General features: G+C 35.3%; 1 protein-coding gene across 4 annotated transcripts in view; it reads left to right on the forward strand.

Moving 5' to 3' along the window:
* The window catches only part of LOC115218234 (dual specificity protein phosphatase 23), an 82,073-nt gene that overhangs the window by 10,696 nt on the left and 44,193 nt on the right, over positions 1-27,184 (forward strand). For 3 of the 4 annotated variants that reach the window (XM_029787956.2, XM_029787957.2, XM_036508181.1), the window contains exons 2-5: positions 3,102-3,250; positions 11,917-12,070; positions 17,647-17,778; positions 24,093-24,258. In XM_029787956.2, coding sequence (XP_029643816.1) covers positions 3,114-3,250; positions 11,917-12,070; positions 17,647-17,778; positions 24,093-24,258 — 589 coding nt within the window. In that variant the 5' untranslated portion in view covers positions 3,102-3,113. The remainder of the gene's footprint in view (positions 1-3,101; positions 3,251-11,916; positions 12,071-17,646; positions 17,779-24,092; positions 24,259-27,184) is intronic. The other variant, XM_029787958.2, reaches the window with a different exon arrangement.

The following is a 27,184-nucleotide window of genomic DNA, read 5'->3' on the forward strand; positions in this document are numbered from 1 at the left end:
GGAAAGGTTGTGAATTGTTGATTTTAGGGCAAAGATTAGCATTGCTTGTAATGAACTACTTTTTATTTACTTTCTACATTTACCCAAAACCCACCTCTGTATTATATCATATCTTATATAGAAATATACTCTCTACATATCCTGTCAAAACCCCTATTTCTATCAATGGAATCTAAGGAAAAGTTAAGCAATTGGTGTGACTACCTTAAAGTCATCAATGGCTCAGCAGCCCCCACAAATGCTTTTGTCAAGGACAACTGTGTCTTCCAGTTTAAAGAATGTTATGCCTATGGGTTACCAAAGAGGGTTTAAAAGGTTAACAACAAGAAGGGCATCCAGTTAGAGAGGATTTTTTGAAATAAAGGCAACAATGTCAAATTATTCTGTCAAATGTAATGCTTATTTACTCACATTGTTTTAAATTAATCATAGATTATCTTGTAGCTTTCAGATTTTCATGATGTGATTGTTCATTTTAGAAGACATTGTAGGCTAGGTGTGAGAGGCTGTATCTGGCTAGTTTGAACATAAAATCATCCCATAAAAAATGTGTTTTTTTTTTGTACTTCTTTTATATTTTCAAAATTAAGATAAACAAAGTTCTTTTTTAATCTAAAATATACTCTCCTTCATTTTCTACAATGCTCTTCCATCTATCCAAAATTGTCACTTGTCCATGACAAAAAATACTCCTCCAGTACGGTTCTGACCTCATCAACAGAATTCATATTTTTTCCGTCCAAATGATTTTGAAGACTGTAGAATAAATGGTAATTGGATGGGGCAATGTCCGGCGAATAGGTGGGTGGGGCATCGTTTCCCATTCAAAACTGCTCCAGCTTTTGGAATGTTATTCTTGCTCTATGTGGCCAAGCATTATCCTGATGGAAGAACACCTTTCGCCTTGAAACCAAAGATGGTCATTTTCCTTCTAGCACTGACTTAAGCTGCTTTGTTATCGTTTGGTTTGGATTTAAAAGTTCAAAGTGAACTAAACCTTTCATATATCACCAAACAGATAACAACACCTTACATGGGTGAAGACCTTTTTTAGACTGGGGTGCCGGTGTTTCTCCTTTCCCTACCCACTGTCTTCAGCACCTGACATTTTTATAGAGAACCAATTTCTCGTCATCAGTTACTATTCAGTCCCAAAAAGGTTCATTCATGAGATGTGACAGCAAAGAAGAGCACACATTCACTCTCTACATGCGATTGATCATGGAAAGTTTTTGAGGAACCCATTGACCCAATTTGCTGACTTTTCTGATGGCATGCAGGTGTTGATGAGGTTGAATGACCAAATCCAAGCTCTTCCACTCGTTCCTCAACAGTTACAATAGGATTTTGTTCCACCAGGGTTTGCAGGATATCCACGTCGAGCTCTACAGATGTTCCAAGATAAGGTTCATCTTCAAAACTGTAGTTTCTGGCTCAGAATTTCTGGAACCACCTTTGACACTAACTTACACTTATTGTCTGATCCCCATATACTGCATTAATATTTCTCACACTTTCCGTTGCATTGTTGCCTTTATTGAACTCATGAAGCAAAATATGCTGAATATGCCCCTTTGTCACTTCCATTTATGCCAAATATGTCCCTTTGTCACTTCCATTATAGCTTGGCAAAAATAACTGTTGAAATCAAACTGCACTCTTCAATACTTGCACTAAGAATAAGAACAAGGTAAAATTTTATAGCAAGTTGATGCCGGTAGTTTATTTCATCCCCCTCCAACTTTTAGTTCATGTAATTGAAAAAACCCGCATTATTTACGGGATGACTCAATATGTAGAATAATTTGGCCGTATATGACTGGTTTGAATGCTAAAGGTTTAAACACAGTCATGGACACCACAAGGTTGTTGACCCCTGCTTCAGAAGGGAAAATAAAATGTTCTTTAAACATTTGTTGTTATCAAGGACAACAATAAAATATTGTCCATCATAACTGTTAGTATCTAATAGTGATTTACAATAAAGATAACTGATTGATAAAACTGTTTTGAGAGCAGAAATTAGACAGCACCACTAATGAGACCTTTAATTCCTTAAACAATAACATAACATTAGACCAAATATTGTTGTGGAAACTACTTTCCCATAAAAGTAATTCCTGCAAATTATTATTTCCTCTTCTTTTGATGATATTTCTATATGTTCTTCGTGTTTTCTCATCATTCAAACATTGTTTTTCCATTTGTTCTTTTACAGATATTTATATGTCAGCATTTATTTTGGTTGTCAGGAAATTATTTATTGATAATTATCTTCATTAACCAAAGTGGTTAATGGAATTGTTACTTTGCTTTCATTGTCCTTGACAACTACAAATATTTAAAGATCATTTTCCCTGCTGAAGCGGAGATAAACAACTTTCTTGTTGCCATGACAGTCTTTAATTATTACACCACGGTTACTTTTATTTAGATGGTATTTTATGGCTGGATGCCCTTCCTGTCCCCTTTTGTACCCCCACAGGGATAACATATCTTGCCTGGGACAACTGGAACACACACTCGTCCCCTTTTTGATACACACACTTGAAAGCAGCACTGCTATCTCTCCCCCGTTTTCCTCTTCGAATGATGTTTGAAGAATTTGATAAGGGCTTGGTCAAATAGGAAGGTGCCCATCTTCAAACCTTTCAGACAGGTCTAATAATAATAATACTCCTTTCTACTAAAGGCACAAGGCCTGAAATGTGTGGGGAGGGGACTAGTCAATTACATCGACCCCAGTGTTTCACTGGTGCTCAATTTATCAACTCCAAATCGATGAAAGGCAAAGTTGACCTCGGCAGAATTTGAACTCAGGACATAGCAATAGACGAAATAGCGCTAAGCACTTTGCCCAGCATGCTAATGTTTCTGCCAGCTCACCGCCTTTCTAGTAATGATAATGATAATAATAAAATGTTGTTCAAGTCTTTATTTAATTCAGTTACACTTTAACTGGTTCTAGCTAGTAAGTGTGGCCATACTGGAGCACAATAATCACAGTTATCTCATTAATTACAACAACCTTGTTGTTTTACCTTACTCTGTACATGTTCTTATACGTTTAGATTTATAATATATTTCTTTCTTTCTTTCAGTTTGAATGAGTTATGATGGAAACCAGCGCCGCTGCCGTATTCAAGGGGCCTGGTCCACCGGCCCCGCCCAGGAGCAGACTGAAACACAGAGATTATGGGCAGGGCCAGCAGCTTCTCGGCCCTACTACGTTATTCAGAATGTTTCACATGTATGTATAGTTTTTATCTTGTTACACACTGAGCAGAGGTTCAAATCACTTGAAAATTTTAGCTTTTTTGTTTTTATGTTGTTTCTGATAAATAAATATAAAATCATGCTTAATGAATCAATTGTAATATGTAATTAACATATTTATGTAATTGATTATTATATTTATCTAATTATCATCTGTAATATATAATTATTAACTACAATATGTAATATTAATAATTATTTGATTTTAAATCATGTAATAAAAAAACAAGTCAAAAAAATTCATCAACTATTAACATTAATTTTAATTGATTTGTAAATTATGTGACATTAAAATAATTTTTATAGTTTTTAACTGATTTCTTACTGGAAATATATTTTAACTCCTACAGATTTGTAATTTCTATTATTTGTTAAATTTTCCAATATTTCTAATGCATTTGTGCTTGTGTGTGTGTGTGTGTGTGTGTGTGTGTGTGTGTGTGTGTGTGGTGTGTGTGTGTGTGCGCGTTTGAGAGTGAGAAACTGTGTGTGTACACATACATACATGCACATATATATAAGTGTGTGTGTATGTATATATATATACACATATATATATACACACACACACACATATATATATATATATGTTGCTGTATTTTATATTTGTGAGCCATTTTATAAAATTGGTTGAATCATTAGAGTGTCAGACAAAATGCCTTGTGGTGTTTGTTCTGGCCCTTAACATTTCTGGATTCGAACCCTATCAAGATCAGATATGCTTTTCATCCTTTCTGACCCAATAAAATAAAGTCAAGGAACTGAAAGGCAGTTCTCCCAACTTGCAGCTGTCTTTTAGGGGTTTGGCTGTATGAGGGAGGCATGATTCAAGAGGGTAGCTATGTCTGCTTTAAACTACATGTGGACCCTAAAACAGGGACAGAGGTGTTCAGCATGTCACTACCAAACCACATTCAGTTGTGAATGATGGCCAAGATTGACCATCCATTGAAATTGTCTCCTGGTATTTCCGCTTTGAAATATGCAGACTTGTTCAACAAAATGTGAAAGTTTTTGTTCCTGTATTCCTTTTTTTTCTTGCTGTTTGTATTCATATTCCCTGCGTCAGTGTAGGAACTGAGTTGTTTAAGCTGTTAACTACTTCATTTTTTGTGGGTTTTGTCAGATAAGGGACAAGCTACACTCATAACATTCTGCAGGGGCCTCCAGAGCTGGTCGGTGGTTGGAGTGGGGAATGGTTGGAACAAGTCACGACTCGTGGGTTATTGTGGTATGAAACAGAATTTCAAGATTTTGAACTATTCTCAGTCCTGAAACCAGTTCTAAGTGTTTTCAATGGAATGGATGCCATTAAAGGTACCTAAAGACTTCATGATGGTAGTAAACTGGGGGACAGATTAACTTTATGCTCTAAATCCCATAGAACTGTCAAGAGTCCATGGGCTTTGTTCCTTAAATTAGATAAACTGAAGATTTCTATTATTGTATGAATATTTAATTCTGAAATTCTTGAAAGAACATTTGACAAGATCTTTCAGTTTACATATACAGTGTAAAGAAATCACACTGAATCATAGCAGCTAAACCTCCCTCAATTCACTGCCTACTGTTTTAAAAAATGGAATGGCATTTTGGATAATGTAGACCTTTTTCTTAATATTTTTAATGTATTTTTTGTTATATGACTTTGCATAAGTGGAGGGGTTGGGCCCCTGGACCATTGGGGGAAGAGAGAAAATTAAACTCAGATCAGGGTATACTACATCTGAAAAATAAGGATAGGATAGTCACAGAAGGAATGTCTTTGATTATAGTCTATTTGATCAGGGATGGTCACAACAAGAACGTCTTTGATCATAGTTTGTTCGATTAGGGCTGTCTTGGGTCTAAGCTACACCATTTCGTATACTTATTGTTGTTTAACCCCAGGTCTTCCTTGATGCAGTAGGTTAAGATCAAAGGCACTCCATTCGTGACCATCCCATGTTTTATATAGGCAAGTAATCCAGGACAATATTATCTAATGTGTTCTTTTCTAAGACAATAGGACTGAGTGTAATTTGAGGGAGATTTTTAACAGTCTGACATCAGAGACTTGCTAAGTCTAGGTGTACACCGAGGTAGATGCAGCCATAAATAAAAGTCATAATGATATTTAGGTTGGAGCAATGGGAAGTTGTGATGTTCTTGCCTTTCCTACTGACACAAACAGCATTTGTGGTTTCTGAGATTGATGGTGGAGGTATAGGTTTATTTTAATATTGCTTATCATCTGATCACTCTGATCCACAAGACGTTCAATCAAAGGCATTCCAGCCATGCCTATCCTGTCTTTTTAGGATCGTGTACAACTTCATTGTCAAATAAGTCCTTTCTTTAAGGCAGTAGGATGGTATTTCAGGGAAATTTAATTGTTGGCCATTTAAATGACCACACAGAGGCTGTCATTTCATGACTCATTGATATTATTGGTAGTGGAGTTGGTGGAGGTGGTAGTGGTAGTGGTGGTGGTGGTGATGTTGATCTTATTTAGTTTATTTCCTAAAGGTAGGTTCCCATATCTTATTATTGTCATATATAACGTAATGTTTGGCTTTACATCACCCCATGGCATTTAGCTGTTTGCCTCCTCCTCCTCATCATCATCATCATCATCGCCATCATTCTCATCATCATCCACCGTCTCAGCTTCCTTGTATCTTCATTTCCTGTGAAATCTTTTGAAACAAAGATGCATACATCATCATCATTATCATCATCATCGTTTAGCGTCCGTTTTCCATGCTAGCATGGGTTGGACGGTTCTACTGGGGTCTGTGAAGCCAGAAGGCTTCATCAGGCCCAGTCAAATCTGGCAGTGTGACTGGGCCTGATGAAGCCTTCTGGCTTCACAGATTTTATATATATATATATATATATATATATATATATATATATAATATATATATATAGAAAGAGAGAGAGAGAGAAATATAGATGTGTGTGTGTGTATTATTTTCTCCTTGTTTGATATCATTTCTATCGATATCTTCTTTTCTCTTAAAACAACAAAACTACATTTTCTTGTCCTCATTGACTCTATTCAGCAATGCAAGGCACACACACACACAACTCTATGATTTGGGGTTCAGTCCCACTGTGTGGCACCTTTGGCAAGTGTCTTCTACTATAGCACCAGGCCAACCAAAGTCTTATGTGTGGATTTTGCAGATGGAAATTAAAAGAAGCCCATTGTATACTCACTCACACACGTGTGTGTGTGTCTGTGTTTATCTCCCACCACCACTTGACAACTGGATTTGTGCGTTTACATCCCTGTGACTTAGGGGTTCAGTAAAAGGGTCCAATAGAAAAAGGACCAGGCTTAAAAAATTAAGAAAAAACGACAAGTACTTGGGTTGATTCATTCAACTAAGCAAACTTTAAGATGGTGCCCCAGCATGGCCGTAGTCTATTGATTGAAACCAGTAAAAGACTAAAAGACTTGTGGGTCACTTGTCGTACTCAGTTTTGTGCATGTTTGTGTTTGAATAATTTTGTAGGAATATTAATTCAATTTGTCTAGAAAAAAGGTCAGTATTCAAACAGTAGCAGTTGAGTTCATTATGTATGTGTGTGTATAAATATATATATATCATCATATCTATATATATATATATATATATATATATATTTGCATGCATGCATACCTACATAGTGTGTATAGTATCGAATACTAATGGTTTTTCCTGGTACATATACACTGCTCAGTAATATCCTACAGTGTCTATATCTGTTACAAGTGAGATGTTTGTCCAGTATATTACTGGTACCAGTTTCATTGACTTTATCTGGATGCTATAAAATGAAGTCCCTGCCAAAAGCTGCCAAGATCTCCCAGAATTATGACCAGCATATTGACCAATGTGTTATTATTTTTACCCAACTTTCTGTCTCACCGCTGTCCTTTATGTATTCCTCAGTTCTCTGCTCCATATAATGTCTCTATTGATTTGTGTCCACTGGTCATGACTGTTCATGCGTGCTGTTTATTGTTTCCCTACTGTGAAGCAAATCATGTGACAGTGAGTTGTAATTCTCACTTTCAACTGTTGCTGAATTAACAACACTTGTTAATTGATGCTGTTAATTGCTTTTATATACATATGAAAACCGTAATTATTCTAGAATTTTAGAATTTATAACTTGAAAACCCCTTTTGTATTCTGTAAGTATTCTTAAGCTGTAAACTATTTAAAACATGTTATGTTCTTTCAATGTTACAATAATAATAATTTAGAAAAATCATGTCAGTTATTCATCCTGTTGAGTTTGGGTAGGATTACGACACACGGCTTTCTGTTTCATTAATGTTCTTTTGTCATAAATAATTTAGATTAATCCTGATTAGTTGTGGCATCTTTTTAAAGTAATTTAATGGTAATTTTAGAAATGTAAAATGAGTTATCATTAATTGGTTTTACAATTTCTATACAAGATATATATATATATATATATATATAAATTTATATATTGTTCAAAGACTATAAAGAAGATATCTGCTTTTATGAAATTCTTTTACTAATTCTTGAATAAGCTTACATGGTTGTTTTACTTGCTAGAAATAACACCCAAATCTCCTTCAAATCATTCTTTGCCCTCTTAAAAAGGAGGACACATTGAATAATGTAGCCCTAGACACACTGTGCCAGAAATAGACATTATGAAATGGTCATTGCTAGGACATCTTTGGTCATAGATTATCTTGAACAGGAGCGACCTGGCACTAAACACCAGTAACTGCTCACCAAAGTATCATGTTTGTTTCAACTGATTTACATCGTCCCCTCTCCGGCTCAGCAACCCCACACTTCACAGATTGAGCCATCCAGCACACCACTCCACTGCTACACTCAGCACTCCACTCGTCATTTAGAATAACAACAACAACAATTATCTCACACTCAGTTCTACTGTGACACCATTATGAGCAATCGATGAGGGAGTCTCTTCATTCTTGCTTGACTGGCCAGAAATAGCAGCCAAATCTCAAATCTTAAAACTGGGGATGGTACGTTAAATAATGCACTGACATTCCTAAAAAAAAGGATAGGATGATCATGGTTGAAATGTCTTTAATTATAAGTCAATCAGGGTTGACCTGGGACAAGTATACAGAAATTGAGTGAACACAAGAGAGAGAACAAGATGTCCAGGTTGTCACCTGACACCCATTGTCAGAGTCTACAGAATCAATGGGATTCTGAGAAATAGACTGGACACTGGAGATAATATGTCCAGACACTGCCCCACACATGACTCATCATGGTATGCTGCTGTGTGGACAATATGGGGCTTAGCTAGGCTTACCTGCAAAACTAGATCTGTGCTAATGTTTCTGTTTCAATATCAAGTTTTGTGATGTGAATATCAGATTTATTCTTTACATTTCTACTTCTGCTTCCCACCCCTACCCCAATCTTATGTGTGTGCACACGTACACACACACACACACACACACACAATACACCTGTACACATACAAACCCTCACATCATTATCTACTGAAATTCTCCCACTCTCTCTACTCTACTTAATCAAAAAAGGAAAAGACCTCATCACCTTCAAATGGTATCTGGACAAATCTGTAAAGGATAGGAGCCAAGACACCTCTACCTTGGTACAACTCCCTGAATGGGCCATGATACCACAAAGTATGACTTTAAAATGACCAAACAAATTCTATCAGCTGGTGCCATAAAGTTGTATTGTATACAGTGCCCCTGAGCACTATACAATAGGTTAATTACATATTATATATATAAATGGTCTGGGCCAATTTTAGCTGAAACAACATACCTAAGTTAATCTTACACACATACATGTGCATACTAAATATGCATATATATATATAGCATGATCCGCTGGATGTGTAGTGTCAGTGTGCACGTAAAACAGAGTGTAAGTATCCTGAGAGAAATGCTGGATATAAGAAGCATCAGATGTGGTGTGCAAGAGCGACGCTTGCGATGGTATGGTCATGTGCTGCGGATGGATGAAGAGAGATGTGTGAAGAAGTGCCACTCCCAAACAGTTGAAGGTATCAGGGGGAGAGGTAGACCCAGGAAGACATGGGATGAGGTGGTCAAGCATGACCTCAGAGCATTGGGCCTCACTGAGGCAATGGCGAAGGACCGAGATCTCTGGAGATATGCTGTGACTACAAAGACCCGGGCTGCTTTCTGCAGCAATTCCACATACCCCCTACCCATTCTAAGTACCCCGGATCCCCAAAGTACCCTGGATCCCCAAAGTATCCCGATCCCCAAAGTACCCCGGACCTCGTTGCCCCCGTGCCGCTGACACGTTAAAATGCTCGAACCGATCGTGACGATGCCGGACCCTCCGGCCCCTGTGCAGGTGGCACGTAAAAAGCACCCAATCCACTCACGGAGTGGTTGGCGTTAGGAAGGGCATCCAGCCGTAGAAACTCTGCCAGATTCAGACTGGAGCCTGGTGCGGCCCCTGGCTTCCTAGACCCGGTCAAACCGTCCAACCCGTGCTAGCGCGGAAAGCGGACGTTAAACGATGATGATGATGATGATGATGACATATATATGTGTGTGTGTGTGTGTGTTTATGCGGGTTGCGTGTTGTGTTCTCGAGCAAGGCACTTTATTTCACGTTGCTCCAGTTCACTCAGCTGTAGAAATGAGTTGCGACGTCACTGGTGCCAAGCTGTATCGACCTTTGTCTTTCCCTTGGATAACACTGGTGGCGTGGAGAGGGGAGGCCGGTATGCATGGGCGACTGCTGGCCTTCCATAAACAACCTTGCCCGGACTTGTATCTAGGAAGGTAACTTTCTAGGTGCAATCCCATGGTCATTCATGACCGAAGGGGGTCTTTACCCCTTATATATATATATATATATTTATATATGTATATATGATCGTGTGTGTGTTGTGGTAGTATGTGGTAGTATGTACTACTATTTCAAAGAGAGTAATAATTTATTGTGGGAATTGGTGATTTCAGGCTCCCACAGTTTCCAGTCATTTTCATCTGAGTTTGGGAATCTGTAGTGAGGATTTGAGAAGTCTTTGTTGTATTTACAGGTTGTAGTTTTGGTTTGACTGTACCTGGATTCCTCGGTGCAGTTTTTGTTTGTTTTTGCTTTCACTGGTTTTTATCTTTTAATGTCGGTAGAATTTGTTTGTGTGTAGGGGAATGTCTGTTAGTTTGGACAATAGTTCTGTAAAGAGATGGAACAAGATATGATTGGTCTCTACAATGGCTAATTTGGCTATTAAAAGGAGGGAAAGGGAGAGGGAGGTGTGTAGAAGAAGAAAAAGGAAGAGAGAGAGAGAACAACCTATTTTGGAAGATGGAATATAGAGAGCAGTAGAATTGTAATTCTTTTGGCTTAAGTCTTTTTTTTTGTTTGAAGGTCATTTGGGGTCAGTGAGAATTGTGATGATATACAATGGTAGTAGAATTAGTTGGTTGCCTGGTTGGTTGGTGGGTAAGTTTTGTTGTGATTGAGGTGTATGTTAAATACATTGTGTTGGTCTTTAATTGTGGTCAAAGAATGACTTTAACCCTGCAGCATTCAAATTACTCAAGCAAATGTAATGATTATCTGTTCTCATTGATTTAAGTTAATTATACGTTATTGTGTTGTTTCAGACTTTTCATCACAAGATTGTTTATTTTTATAATGACATTGCAGGATAGGTGTGAGAGACCAGATCTGACTTGTTTGAATATAGAACAAGTAGAACATTTGGGTTGGATATGGTCGGTTGAAATGCTAAAGGTGTGTGTGTGTGTGTGTGTGTGTGTGTGTGTGTATGTGTGTGTGTAACAACATGGGGGCATGATACCATCTTTCAACTCATTAAATTATGTTAAACCATCCAACCCCTGCCAGTATGGAAGGTGGAAATAAAATGAACGCACACACATACAAGATTTTTGTTATTCAGCTATACTCTACCTTGTGTAGTGAGTACGAAATTCTCCCATGCTTTTAGAACTTGTGAATTGCATCATGGTTTGTACAAGTAATGATGGTGGACATGTTGACTATTAACAATCACAAGAATAAATCTGTTGAAACATGAAGTAAATTCTTTCATTGTTTTTCTTTACACAGATTAATTCTACCATTTGTAGAATTAACTTTATATGAATTTAAATTTGCTCAAGGACTTTATGATGGTTATGCATTATGTGGTGTAGGGTGGGGGTGGTGTGGGGAGAGGCTGTGCTTGTGGTTATTGAAGGTCCACTAAGACTGATGAGATTGATGTGATTAATGGTTTACTTTGAACACCTTCAGGAAGATATGTGGGCAAGCAGAGAATTATATAGATCTGGATGGGTTCTGGGAAGTGAGGTACTGAGAGGGTGACAAAAGTGGGGACAGAGTGAGAGAGAGAGAGAGAGTAAGAGAGTATGAAAGGAGCTAGTTCGGTGGGACAAAGTAGAGGAGGAAAAGGGAAGCAGAGGAGGATGTACTGATTGCAATTTGAAGAGCCAGTACCAATTTGAAGAATACTGGAAAATCTGTGAATTAAAAAAAAAGCAAAAAAAAAAGCAAAGAAAAGCAAAGAAAAACAAAATCCCCTGAAGTTAGATTAGATCTTTGAAACTATTTCCATCTTTAAAAAAAAACTATACTTTCTCATCTCTTCCAGTCTCCTCTCGGTCTGTGTTATATTTGGAGCTCATTTAACAGCTGCTGAGTCTCTTCAGTCAAGTACTGGCACCACCATTTCAAGTGATGCATCAATAGAGGTTCCATGCTTGCCTACCATTGCTCTAGATGCAAGTTCTACACCCCTTGCAGTGGTAGGTAGTAACTTTATGTCTAATTGTGCTTTTATCACCCACTTCATGTTAATGATGGGAGCCCATCAAAGCTGCACAATTGGCTGCTATCTCCCCCTCCCTCCCCCCTTTCATTTGTAGTTGATTACTCTGCTAACCACTGTAGATTCTGTTAGTACTAATTTCATGTAATACTGCTTATCCCCCTTCCCTCCACTACCACCACCACCACCACCACATCCTCACCCCCACATTCCAGTTTAGCATTTATTCTTATTTTAGAATATTATTGCATTTCAAGACACAAAATTATCAAAAACACAATTTTATGATTATAAAAAAAAAATCAAAAATCAAAAAAAAAAACCCTATAAACATTACCATTCTTGCAATTCTGTTTCTTCTGGCACTTTAATGTCCTGAGCTCAAATCTGACCAGTGGTCAGCTTTTGAGGCAGCAAACTAGCAGAATTGTTTGCTGGACAAAACGTGTAGCAGCATTTCAACTGTCTTTACATTCTGGGTTCAATATCTGCCAAGGTTGACTTTACCGTTCACCCTTTTGGGGCCAATAAAAATAAATACCAGCTGAGCACTGAGATCGACATCATTGACTTAGCCCTGCTTCCAAAATTTCAGACCTTCTGCCTATGGTACAATGGATTGTTAATATTATTATCATCATTATTATTATTATTATTATTATTATTATTCAAATTCTGCCAAGATTGACTTTGCCTTTCATCCTTTTGGGGTTGATTAAATAATTACCAGTTATACACTGGAGTTGATATAATCGACTTAATCCCTTCCCCTAAATTTCAGGCCTTGTGCCTTCGGTAGAAAGGATTATTATTATTATTATTAATATTATTAATTTTAACCCTCAAAATTTCTCATTAATATGAAATGATCAAATTATCATTTATAAAGTGAAGCAATTACATGTAATTAAAGGATTAATTAGTTTGGCTTCTTCCCCCCCCCCCATGTGTTTTACCAGCTTATAGAATTATCTCAGTGTTATCTAAGACTGTTGGAACAGTTTTGCATCCTCAGAATATATTTGATGTGAGTCAGGGTAGACGAGAAAGTGTTGCTTAGTGTTCATTGAAGCTTGTGGTGTGTAGGGGTGGTACTAGTGATATATTGGGGGCTTTGTAGTTGTTTAGCCCCAGCTCAGGAGTAGGCAAACTTTGGATTGCACACATCCCAGCCTTGACCATCCTGTCTTTGCTGAAGATGTATAAATGTATCCAGGATATATTTTAGCACTGTATACATAAGTCTTTTCTCTTTTTCAATCTGGTAGAGTGTGATTTGAGGGAGATTTGCCTGCTATTTCTGATAGATTCTTCATGGAACTGTTAAATAAAGAAGCTTAGCTGTTTGTGATGTAACAGGATTGTAAACATTTGCTGTTGTCTCTCACTATTTCATAAGAGTTATCGAATATTAAGACCAATTCTAGAAAACTAGAAATCTAGTGATAGTCTGTGTTGGTAAGAATTAGTCCAGTAGAGTTCATAGAAGTTTGGTAAATCTAGTTGCCATGAGTGATAAAGAATCTAATGTTTCAAACACTTGATGTGTGTCTGAGAGTGAAGAAGAGAAAGTGTCGTTGTTGCTTTGGTTGCAAACAAGTAACAATGTCAGTTGTGTTTAGTCTGTATATAAACATGGTTCTTCTATCAAAAATATTCCATAGAATATAATTCTGCAACTACAAGTTGCATCTGATTCTCTTTTCACTACATTGCAATCACCAGGAACTGCTGCCACATTACAAAAAACAAAAAATCGAAACAAAATCACAATACTGACATTTACTAACAAATTATAACTAATTACACAGATTTAATTTCACAAACATGAATTCCAATTAATATTATACCATTAACCTTTCATAGAATTGTTTGTAATAAAACCATGCTTTTGGAAATTTTAATATCTTAAAATCATTGATTATTGGCATGAAGTTTGCAACCATCATTAATAGCATCTTTAAAACTGTGATGTTTGGGCTATGATTCATCTCCATTTATGTGTAAAACCATTCCTTCTCAAAACTCTATCTTATTTCCTAATATTATTCCTCTCATTAGTTTTCATCTGCTTCCCAGCCACAAGGATTTCGGTTCAGCTCCACGGTTCAGTAACATAGACATACGTCCTTTCTTTTATGGCCCTGTGCTGACCAAAGACTTCAAAGAGATTGCTGTTGGTCTGCATCAACAGGACTTGTATTTTTCAGTAAAATCAACAAAAAAGAGTTCTGTGAACTTGCCATGGAAAACCCAACATTTTGGACAGAGTTGCTCTTTGGAGAAAACTTCATAAAAGAGAAATTTCTCTCCTGCCAACTTCCCTGAAGAAGGACTTGTTCAAAATGGATTTTCCTCTTCCCATAACATCTGAACACAACTCTTTTTGTTCATTTTATCATATATATACTCGGACATGAGTTTTTTTTGTTTAATTTATCTTTCATTACACTGCCCCCCCCTCTCTCTCTCTTCCACACACACCAATCAATTGTGTGAAGTTCAATAAAGATCAGTTATATCTCACAATAGAAAAACTGTAATGTTGTTTAGCCCCAGGAGAGCCCTGATTGAGCAGAGTTATGATCAAAGGTGTTACATTCATGACCATTTCAGCTACATATGTGTGTCCATAACTAATTATCTAACTTGTCCTTCCATCTTGAAGACAGTAGAGTGTGATTTGATTGTTATTTCTCTCAAACTGAATGGCCACTGAGATATCATTAAGGAATTAAATTGATAGTATTTTCCCACCCCTAATTAGTAAAAACCTTCCTTTATTTCTTCAATAATTCTCAGTTTTCAGTTCCTGATGCCCAATTTTTGTCCACTCCAATTTACCATTCTGTCATGTCTCTGGTTGTCTTCTGTCTCTTTTATTGTCTCCTGGAATTCAGTCTGTTGTCACTCATCTTTGAGATGTGTCTAATCCAAATATATTTCAACAGTTTTATCAATTTAACAATGTTTGTGGGACAAACTGGGAATTACATATTCTGTCTGCTTTCATTCATTTCTGGCCATATTTCTTGTGGAACTCAATGGCCATGTTTTAATTAATTTTGAAAATAACAATTTGGAGGGATTTTGTAAAATAATAACTTTTTCTATTTGTTTCATCCATAGCTATGAGTCTGACAAAATACACTTTGTCAGAATCATGGTTATGGGTTAAACATACTGGCACTCAGATTTTTTTGAGTTCTTTGGTCTAAGTGGCCTAGCCATGTTCCTTTGAACCTGTCACCTTTAAGAAGTTTCCCAATATTAATCTGGTTTTTGGAAAATAACAAAATGTTCTTGCATTGAGTTATGATGGAAGATTTTACTCTTATATCTGAACAGTTTAACTTTGGAAGTTTCTGTTAAAAAAAAAGGGGGTGGCTTTGGGCAGATTAAAAGGGTTAAGCATCTCTTGCACAAGATTACCAGTGATCATTGTTGCTTGTTGTAAAGATGAAATATTTTAGATTTTCTTATTTTTACATATTTATCTTTGTTTGTTTTTTACTAACAAACCTGGTTTTATTCTTACCTGAATGTGATTGAGTGCTTTTTTAATGTTAAAACTTCCAATCCAGTTTATATTTGATAGTAATATTTCTGGAAACATTATATACTTTGATAAATTACTCACCTATTTCTAATTGCCATTTGTAAAACAATTGTTGTTATTTGAGGGAGATATGGCTGCTATTTTTAGCAGGTTGAGTGACCCTATAGAATGTCACTCATTGGCTCTGTAACATTCCAGGAGGAAGATTTCTGGTTACTGTAGTAGAATGATTTTATTACTTAATTACCTCCTGAAACACGATTAAAATGCTTTCAGGTGGGTTAATTAATTTATTCATTTGTTTATTTTTTACTACTTTAAACTCTAACTAAAACAAAAATTCTGTCCTTATGACTAAACATAACCATTGTTTTATATTTCAGAATTCCTGAAATATCCCACAGTTGTAATGTTTAGAATGAAGTGTTATAAATAATAAAAGTTACATAGTAGAGGTAGACAATCAGAGGGAGGAGGGCCACATGACAAATAAAGAAATACCAAACCATCAAGGAATGAGGAATGTTATGTGGGTTATGATGAAAATGGAAGAGAAATAGGTTTCTTTTTTTTATTTATTAATTTTCATCATTGTCTGGAAGAACCGGCAATGGTCATGTGTCATTTCTTTTCTTCTTTGAACAAAAAGAAAAACAAATGAATATTTGGTTCGTTATTTGAATACAATTTCAATATGATTTTGTAATTTAAATATAATTTAGCTATTTAAATATTCATCCACATATGTCGATATAATGTTAATATTACAAATACCGTGAAATACTGACCACATATGTAGATATAATAATTAGTTGTATAAAAGACAATGAAACACTAATGATTCAAAATACTTTTTTAGCGGCAATATTTCTTGATGCTATTTTGTCAGATATTCTGCTTAATTAAAAAGCATGCTGTCTATTAATTATTTTAGATTAAACTAACAGTAGTAATTAGAATGAATACTCTTTACTCTGTGTAAACATTTAAATAGATGTTTTAATATAACATGAAATAAATTTAGTACCAAATAAATTAAAAGTTATTAAATATTTTCTTAATTTTGATAATAAATAGATTTCATACTTTTTTATTGAATAATTTATCTGTTTTGTATTTTTTGTACATTTATATATAATCTAATATATTTCTTGGATAAGACAAATCTGTACATAATCTACAACTTTACCAAATATTATTCTTCCACAAGAAATCTGTGCAAATTCTACAACTCTTTATTTCACTCTTTATTCTTCTGCTAGCTTTAAGTTTTCCTTAAAACTTATCCTTCTCCTGCTATACTCAACACTGCCATAGTTTGAAGCTTGCTTTTAATATGTTGACATTTATTACAAGAGAAATTTATGTTTGTATGAAATTTTAAACCCTGTAACAAGATCATATTAATGTAAAGTTATTTTAATTTAACGATTTTTATGAAGATGTATCTAATGATAAATAGCAGCAAGTGATTGGTTGGTTGGTTGGTAGCATATAAAATTAGCCCCACAATTAGTGCTTTTCTTTTTATATTCAAGAAAATCTTACTTCCACTCCTTTCATAAAGAAATAGCTTCAGTTCCATAAAGTTTATTGCCAAGAAATACTTAATTTCCTGCTCTTAATTATTACATAATACTAATTACTAAACTTCACCAAGAGATTTGATTCTAAAGACACTTTTATGTTAGAATCCTTTTCTTCAACATTATATTATTATATATTTGTTTATTCTGATTTATTATATTCGTTTAAATTACTGTAATGTTACCCAGTCATAAAACCATATTTATAAATTACAATTATAAATAGGAATTAACAGAATAAGCCAGCCAGCCAGCCAACCAACCGACATCTGTGAAACAGGTTTATTTAAACTGCTACAGTTGTTATATAACATACAATTTTGTTTGTAGTGTGTTTTTTTTTGTTTTGTTGTTGTTGTTTTCCTGCCTATATATTGAACTTCTGAACAAGCTATTCGTTTATTGAAGATACCAGAACGTAGTGGCAGTAATAAAGTAAGTAAAAGTACCAGTAACCCAGACATCTTCCCGTCCAGTATGAACAACAACAACAACAACAACAATGACAGCAACCAACACACAAAGGCTAATCCAGCACAAGTAAGTGATTCCAAATTGAAATTTTTGTAAAAAAGAAAATTTTTTTAATCATAATTATTCACAGACATTGTTCCAATAACTAATTAAACAGCCTTAAATTATGTTTCGAGAAAATACTTCGTTAAACGATGTTCATATTCGTTATATGGAAATGATTTTTTACCATTTATTTATTATTTTCGATTATTTTTACAAACTATGTTGCTCAGTCTAAGCAGTCCTTCGCACAAACGTATTCCAGCCATGAGCATCCTCCCTTATTGTGTATCGGGAACAACATTATCCTTGTGCCCTTCTAGTGTCCTTCATTTTTGAAAGTGTAGTTTGAGTATTTGAGGGAGATTTGGCTACTGTTTCTGTCAGGTTGGATGCCCACTAAAGGCTTTTTGCATTAAAACTGTATAAGTTTAATTATGTGGAGAAGAAGAAATGTGTGACTGAAATGAAGGAAGCTTCACTGGAAAAAGGAAATTACTTGAGTTACATTAATGACCTACTTTGACGACAGAGAGAAATGTACTGAGTGTGAATTATTAATAAATATCTAATTTATGTTAACAATAAAAGCTACAGAGTTTTATAAACTGACAGCCAGCCGGCCATGCGATGAAACAGTTGCTAACCACCAGACTGTAACTAAGTCTGTATATCCTATGACGGGTTCTGACTTTGTGTACCACACCCAGAATTTCATCTACCATTTCTGTTTGTATTTAGGCATGGCTGACTGGTTCAGAAGAGTTTTTCATAACCACAAGGTATCAGGTTCAATCCCACTGCTTGGCATTTTGAGTGTCTTTTAATATAGCCTTGGGTCAATACAATCCTTATGAATGAAATTAGATAGAAGGGAACTGGGAGACTGTGTCGAAGTCTGTTTGATGAGCTGTAACTGTAATTCAATGGTTCAGCCTTGCTGCATATTGGGTCATTTTGATTCATTCTGTGAATTAAGAGTACACTTGTCTATGGGATACTCAGCCACATACATCTTAATGTAGCAACGAGTTCCGTTGGTGGAATAACTGAGTACTCGTTGCAAAGATGGAGGGTGTCACCACCATCATCATCATCATCATCAATATCATTGCTACCATTACGAACATCATCATCACCACTGATGCTGCTGCCACCACCACCACCACCACCACCATCATTACCACCCCTACCACTACTAACATCATCAATTACTGTCATTACCACTTCTGTCTTCATTATCATCACCACCATCATCATTATCATCATCATCATCATCATCATGTCTTGTGAAGTGGAACAAAGGCATTATTAAAATTGGGTTCAAATCTTATCTGTAGAAATCTGTTGAACCTAAACCTGGTTCCTGGATGATAATGTTTACTAAGCTGAGGATTGAATTTGTAATCTTTTCCTCTCCCTCCCCCACACTTCACCCACCCTCCCATTACATTATCTTGACCACTAACACTCCCTCTCTCACTTCCTTCTCTATTTCTTCATTTTTTTTTCACTCTTTGTTTTTGTCACTCCCTTTTTTTTCACTCTTTTGTCTCTCTCCCTTTTTTCATTTTCTCTCTTTTTTCTTCCTGCTTTAGATTTGACCTTTCTCCTCTTTCTAATCACACACATCTCTCCTCTCACCATCAATCCATAAATACTACCAATACATTCTCAAATTTTCATTCACACTACAAGATCCTTTCCAATGAGCAACAACTGGTTCCATGGCTCCATTCTTTGAAATGACTAAATACGAACTGCTATTGGAACTTACATACCATGTACAGGAAACTTTGTTACCACTTCTATACACCATTTTCCTCGAATAATGCATCTGCAACTTCAATATCTTTATGCATCTTATTTCTACTTTCATTCTCTTATTTCCCTCTACATTCCCCATCTTTTCCACCATAATTTGAAATCAAATATCTTCTCTGATGAAGGGATGTCCATGATATTTCAGAAACAGCTGTAAGACTGTTTCATTATAAATGTGCTAAAAACTCCTCACAGCCTTGGATTTATTATCTCATTCAGTCTAATATCATCATCCAATGTTTTAAATCTGGGTTTTGTCCCCCTTAATGGGGGTGGCTGGATCTTCCTCAATGCCATAGCAACCAAAGTAGGTGGGTGCAGCCCACCCCAAACTTTGGGCTGGCTGGTACCCATTCTCCTTTGCTAACTTAGCAATTCTAAATCAAATTTCACAATATATAATATATGTATATAATTTAGAGAAAAAACTCTATTAAACAATTCAATAGTGAAAAACGTTATTCACATCATATAGAAAAAGTTAAATATACTATAGAAAACATTATTCTAAAAATCAATAGAGTACATGAACAATAAATAGTAAATAGACTACGCACATTTCGTGGCTATATTTTCAAATAGATAATAATAATAAAATCAATTCAATTAAAACTAAATTGATCTAAAATTAATTCTATTTAAAAATATAGTCACTCATCAGGTCTATAATAATAACAATATAAATAATATAATAAATGTACATATCTTGACTTATAAATTAACTAACAAATATAGAAAAATACGTGTTTTAACAATAAATAATATAATAAAATTTAACAGTATTGCTTAAAATAAAACATAACTTATCTTATCAAAGAAATTCTGTTAACTCAATTAACAGAAAATTAAAAGAATTTCTTCAATAAGATAAGTTATGTTTTTATTTTAAGTAATACTGTTAAATTTTATGATATTATTTATTGTTAAAACACGTATTTTTCTATATCCATCTGTATATGCAGTGGAACCTCTGTTTACGACCAGTTTCTCAAACATTGACTGCCTCAGGTGATAAATAGAGTCTCAAGTAACGAACACGCAAGTTGGGAGTATCAGCTGGAGAGTCAGTAGTTGTCTAGCTTTCCCTCATTGCCCATCCCTCCTTGAATTCATGCTGCCTTCTCTTGAATTACCTATGGGGGAAATGGTTTTGGTTTACAAATATTTTGTAATGGCCTTCATCAACAAATTAAATTTGTAAACAGATTCTACTGTGTGTATATATATATACATAATGAAATTATTGTATACTGTGCTCAGGTGCATACATACATACATACATACATATACACATACATATATATATATATATATAATTTCCAATCACGATTACAGTGGCATACTTCAGATGAATGGTAACAGTAATCCGTAGGTGTAAAAATCCAGGAATTGGTTATCCAAGTCAGTCAGTAGGCTGGGGTCCATGTGAGCGTGCGGTATATAAAGTTAATCCAAACATGAAAACACAACAACGCGAGGACATGGAATAAGTATAGTGTTATTGGACGCTCAGGGAAAGAAACAAAGAAAGAGGATTTAACGCTTCGAGCGGAGCTCTTCGTCAGAAACATAGGAAAAGGAAAGGTCCAAGGAAGGGAAGACGGAGAAAGAAAATCGCCAACGATACACATGTGGTCACATATTGAATCAATAACACAATACTTGTTCCACATCCTCGAGTTGTGTTTTCATATTTGGATTAATTATATATATATATATATATATATATTTATGCATGCACACTATCTACCATCTTAATATTGAATAGACTTATTTTTGCATAATCATATAACATAGATAGGCAACCATATGGAAGTTCAAGCAGTGGTATATACATATACACACATTTAGACTTATAAACATATGCATACGTACAGAAGTCAAATTCTACAAATTCATGTGTGCTGTGATATGCATGAATTCATGTACACACACACACACATGCAAGCAGTTACAGATACATATACATCCAGATATATATATATATAAAACTATAAATTAGGGTATCTGAGAGATACCACCATGCTGAAATAGCAGTCAAAACCCTGACCCTAAAGCCACCTTAAATGTTCATATCGCTCCAGGAGTTTTCTCTCCTGGCGCAATATAAACATTTAAGGTGGCTTTAGGGTCAGGGTTTTGACTGCTATTTCAGCATGATGGTATCTCTCAGATACCCTAATTTATAGTTTTAAATAATTATTACCTTTGTATGGTATTTATTCCCATGCTGGCTACTTGATAAGATCGATATTATCCTTTTTTATAAATATATATATATATATATATATATATATATATATACCGGAGTAAACACATAAATGTGAAACAAGGTGGAAAAAAGAGTACTCAAATACCAGGGGTAGAGTAATATGCTTTATTTAAAAGCAGCAGAAATTCAACAAAGCCTGTTACTCAGAGTTTCATGTTCCCGTTCGTCGGACAGTTTTGTTAAAATAGAACCGATATGACAATTCTGTCAAGACTAGTATGAACATTACACCTTTAAAAATGGACTTGTTTGGTCCTTTCAAATAACGGTCATATGCGAGCGATATGTGGAATGAAACCTGCATAGTGCGAAACAAATTCATTGGTGTGATTAAAGATACCCAGAAAATGGGAAGAAGACAGCCTGGCAAAATATGTCTGGGAACTAAAAGAAAAAAAAACCCGACCTTTCAACATGTCATGGAGCATTCTAGATAGAGCGACACCATACAGGCACGGGGCACATAAGAAAAATTTTAAGTGCAATCTCTGTTTGTTAGAGAAATCCCTCTCTCTCTTTCGGAGAGGCACTGAGCAGCTATACGCACACATACACACACGGCAGTAACTTCCACCTACCGAATTCAATCACAAAGCTCCGGTCGGCTCAGGGCTATAATGGAAGACACCTACCCAAAGTGCCACGTAGTGGGACTGAACCCGAAACCACATAGCTAGGAAGCAAGCTCCCTAACCACACAGCTATTTAATTTTATTCAAAGACAATAATTCTTTGAATCAAAGAAGCGAAATTTTGAACTCATGCAGGCACGCAACCAAATTCAAAATGTCAAACATAAATATCCCATATGGATAGCGTATATTTTGTCTTTTTGAATTTTGATTCTTGGACTAGTCTTTAATCACACCGATGGATTTGTTTCGCGCTATGCAGATTTCATTCCGCATAGCAAAATCTTGTGCATATATTTTGCTTATATTTCTACATATTCCTTAGGAAAAACCTTCGACTTAGTTTATTTCATTTTATTATATTGTATAGGCTTACTTTGGTAATTTAATTTATAGATAATCCAATATAGGATGTTATATTTTGCATGTCTTTCGTCTAATTTTTTATTATTATGCATTCAGCAATTTAAAAAAAATAATGTTGTCAGATCCTAGGCATTTTTATGTGAATATGTGTATTGGCATGAATATGTATTTGTAAGCATACGTCTATGTATAAGCGTAAGTGAGCGTATGTTTGTACTTAAGCACATACATACATGAAAGTAGGTGTATGCATGTATCCACTTGGACTTGTGTGTTTACGTACTTGTCTCTATATATGTGTATTTACTGCTTACATAATTTGTTTACAAACATTCGTCGCGTATAGTCAGAATTTTATTACTTTTTCTTCTTTCCTTTTCTTTTTCCTTTTCTCTTTTTCTTTTTCTCTCTCTTCCTTTCTTTCGTTTTTTTCTCTCCCTATTCGTTTATTGTATAGAGCCCTGTAACTTTACGCCCCCCTCCCCCTCCCTTACTTATGCCTTTAGCTTTCTGTTGCTTAGAAGAGCGTTCCTCCCCCCCTCCATGAATTTTCCTTATAGTCTATATGGATACAAGTGATTTTTGCATGCGAGCAAGATTGCGTATACATATGAGTACATGCATTTGTGTGTATATTTTCGTTTTGCATTTATATGTTTGTGGTCTGTGTGCATCTATCTGTGTATGTTGATGTATATATATATATTAATAGTTTAGTATGAGTATGTACTGTTGTGAAATATTTTAATTTATTTTAATATTTTAATTTCAATTTCTATGTATTAATTATATTTTCTTTATTAATGACAATATGTATTTTAACCAAAGATTCGATTTAAGGTTTTTCCTCGACTTTTATAATTTTATATTTTATATTGAACTCATTTTTGTTTATCGCTCACATATGACCGTCATTTGAAAGTACCAATCAAACAAGTCCATTTTTAAAGGTGTAACATTTATACTAGTCTTGATAGAATTGTCATATCGGTTCTATTTTAACAAAACTGTCCGACGAACGGGAGCGTGAAACTCCGAGTAACAGGTTTTCTTGAATTTCTGCTGTTTTTAAATAAAGTATATATATATATATATATATACACACACACACACACAGATATACATGTACATGTATCATGTAAATATACATCATGAACATCTTATTTTGTAGAATTAATTTTTGTTTTAAATTATTTTATTTGTTATGCTTCATCTTCAAAGATTTCTCTTAAATTTCTTGACAGATTATACCAAAAATCCCCAAAAACTTCTCCTGGGTTGTTGATGGGTTTTTAGCAGCCCTTGGATTTCCTAATGAAGCTGCCAACATGATGTATTTAGTAAAACATGGCATAAAATACCTCATTAGTTTAACTGCGGAACTTACCCCTTCCTTACAGGGATTCGAAGGTAGGTTACTAACGAGTCTTTTAAAAGTTTTCTCTTCAGACAGGAACGTCGTTAAATCAGAGCTGCTCTTCTTTACTTTCTAAGGTTATCTCTTCAGGTTTTTCTATAGGAATCACAGCAATGATTCGTTACGTCATTTCGTATCCGAATATAACTGATGTAAACAATGCAATTGAAGATGGGAAAATAGGTAATGGGTGTATATGCCTATTTTAAGGGTTTTTGCTCCTCCTTCTGCCTCACATCCAATCCATTGACCATCCACAAACACACTGCTTAGATAGTCCCCAAATATAGCGATGTAACACTATTGCATTCACCAATTTCATATATTAAACACATTCCTGGCAATTGGTTGCATACATATAAACTGCTGGCAGGGACACCGTATCTCATTATGCAACCATTACATTCTACCAAATGCTTTCTATGAAATAATCTGTGGTTTGCAAAAGAAATGATTTTGTGGCGATGTTTTGATTATTTTTTATCAAAACACTATTACAGATACAAAATTACTTTCAGTTCTATATTTAAGAGATGAGGAATTATTTACATTTGATGGATATTTGTCCTCATCTTCTTTGTTGTTAGCACAACATTTCGGTTGATATATACCCTCCAGCCTTCATCAGGTGTCTTGGGGAAATTTCAAACCTGGGTTCTCATTCCTAAGGTATTTTTGAATGTTGTTGTTGTTGTTGCTGTTGTTGTTGTTCAGTTCATGTGGCATAGTGGTTAAGAGTGTGGGCTACTAACCCCAAGATTCTGAGTTCGATTCCAGGCAGTGACCTGAATAATAATAATAACATCAAAAAATATCTTAGGAATGAGAACTCAGGTTTGAAATTTCCCCAAGACACCTGATGAAGGCTGGAGGGTATATCAGCCGACACTTTGTGTTAACAACAAACAAGATTAGGACAAATATCTGCCAAATATAAATAATGTACAAAACTACTTTGTTATAAAAAAATTTTCTTCCTGGAAGAAAAGAAAGGAAAAACATTAAAAGTGTAAAAAATCGAATTATCGAGAAAAAAACCTATAATTACCTGACCAAAGAAATGAAGAAAAGAAAAAGAAATGTTGGGTGGCTAAGCAACAGAGAACAGTGAAGGAGCTACAGGTTGTGCACCTTAGAACAAATGGAGGGTTTAGCAATGCCTTGCAGACATAATTGCAAAGGTGTTGGCACAGAGAATGGCCAGTAACAACCACCCCATGTCATGGGGCTTGTTTCTCACAAAGTTTGTAGTTATTCTGATCTTGTGGCACCAACTGATAGCAGCCAGTCTGGTTGCTAAGGAGCCTATTAAATTGTCAAGATATTCACAGAAAATATATAACAACATTTAATCATTCTTTTGAAAATTCTATTAATCTTGTACATTGTGCCTGTCTTTGACATTTTTCTCTAAATATCCACTTGAAGAGGATTAAAAATGCATCAAGGCATTATATATAGTCTTTCCTACTGTTTGTTCCACTCTTAACATACCTGGAATGGTTTATTTGTTGGTTCAATTGTTTATGCAGCCAGTTGGATGTCTGCCTTTCTGTCACCATCTTCTCACCATCTTTGAAATGAAGAATTTAGTAAGAGTTCTTCAGGGCAACCAAATTGGAACAAGCAGAGTTATGTCCCTTGCTCAGCTGTAGTCAAATCTGAACTTAAGACCATTCGGTCAATAGTCTATCCCTTTAATCACACAACCGCTGTGTCTTATTCCTGTAGACAGAAATAATAAGGAAAATATTGGTTGCCTAGAAATTTGGATTATTCCAATATCAATTGATTTTTAAAATATTGACATGCATAAATCAGGATTTGTCTGATTATCTCCATGTGTTGTATAAAACCATTTTCCTGATACATAACATTATTTCTCTATTTTACTCACAAATTATTATTATTATTATTATTATTATCATTATCATTATTATTATCATCATCATCATCATCATTATTATTATTGTCACACGCCGATGACGGGTCAATACCCAGAAACTTGAGTCCGTATGTATCATAGGTTGAAGACGGGAAGGATGGCTTCCCTTTGCAAATACTGATAGGGCACAGAATGTGTGTCAATAGCCAGCTGGAGGAGGTGTCCTCCTGGGGCTACAAGCTACAGTAGCATTCACCCTTAGGGGTTAGCCATATTTACATGGCAAGTATACTTCACGATTATTATTATAAAAGAAATCATTATTATTGTTCTAAGTTTTTCTCCTTTCAATTTTGTTTCATTTCTTGCCAAGTGTCATCCCAACACCTAGGACCAAAAAAAAATCGCTGTATACATGGGCCGTGACTGCTGAGGACACGCGTAAGCTTGCAAGGAATGAAACCAGTATGTTCCACTGGATGTGTAATGTCAGTGTGCATTTATCAATATGTCCCCGTGTCACAGCTTTACGATGTTCATCTACCCTTATTTTGAGGGGGTGGCATGTTTCGTCTTTGTATAACCTACCACAGCCGAATGGGATGGATTACACGCAGTTCTTGATCATATTCTCTTCTGTTGGTAGTTTTACTCGGAGATATTTGCAAAGTGTTGTATTACTTTCAAATACTGTCCTGATATCATATGGGCCGCATATCTTTTGCACCTTTTCGGAGAGGCCTTTCACATAGGGTAGACAGACTGTGGACAGTTTATTGGTTTCATCCTCTCTTTTCTTCATAATTGAAGTGGAGAGTATGCTTTTGAGGTAGTTGTTGCTTAATAGATTGTTACTGAGCTTGATCATTTCTTCGTTGTGTTAACAACAAACAAGATGAGGACAAATATCTGTCAAATATAAATAATGTACATAATTCCTCATCTCTTAAATATAGAACTGCATTCACAAATTGATGTTTGTGATTATGGTAGTTAATGCACCCATGCCAGTGCTGTGTAAATGCACCTGTGCC

This window comes from Octopus sinensis, linkage group LG13, assembly GCF_006345805.1.
Source record: "Octopus sinensis linkage group LG13, ASM634580v1, whole genome shotgun sequence".
NCBI classification, from domain to species: Eukaryota; Metazoa; Mollusca; class Cephalopoda; order Octopoda; family Octopodidae; genus Octopus; species Octopus sinensis.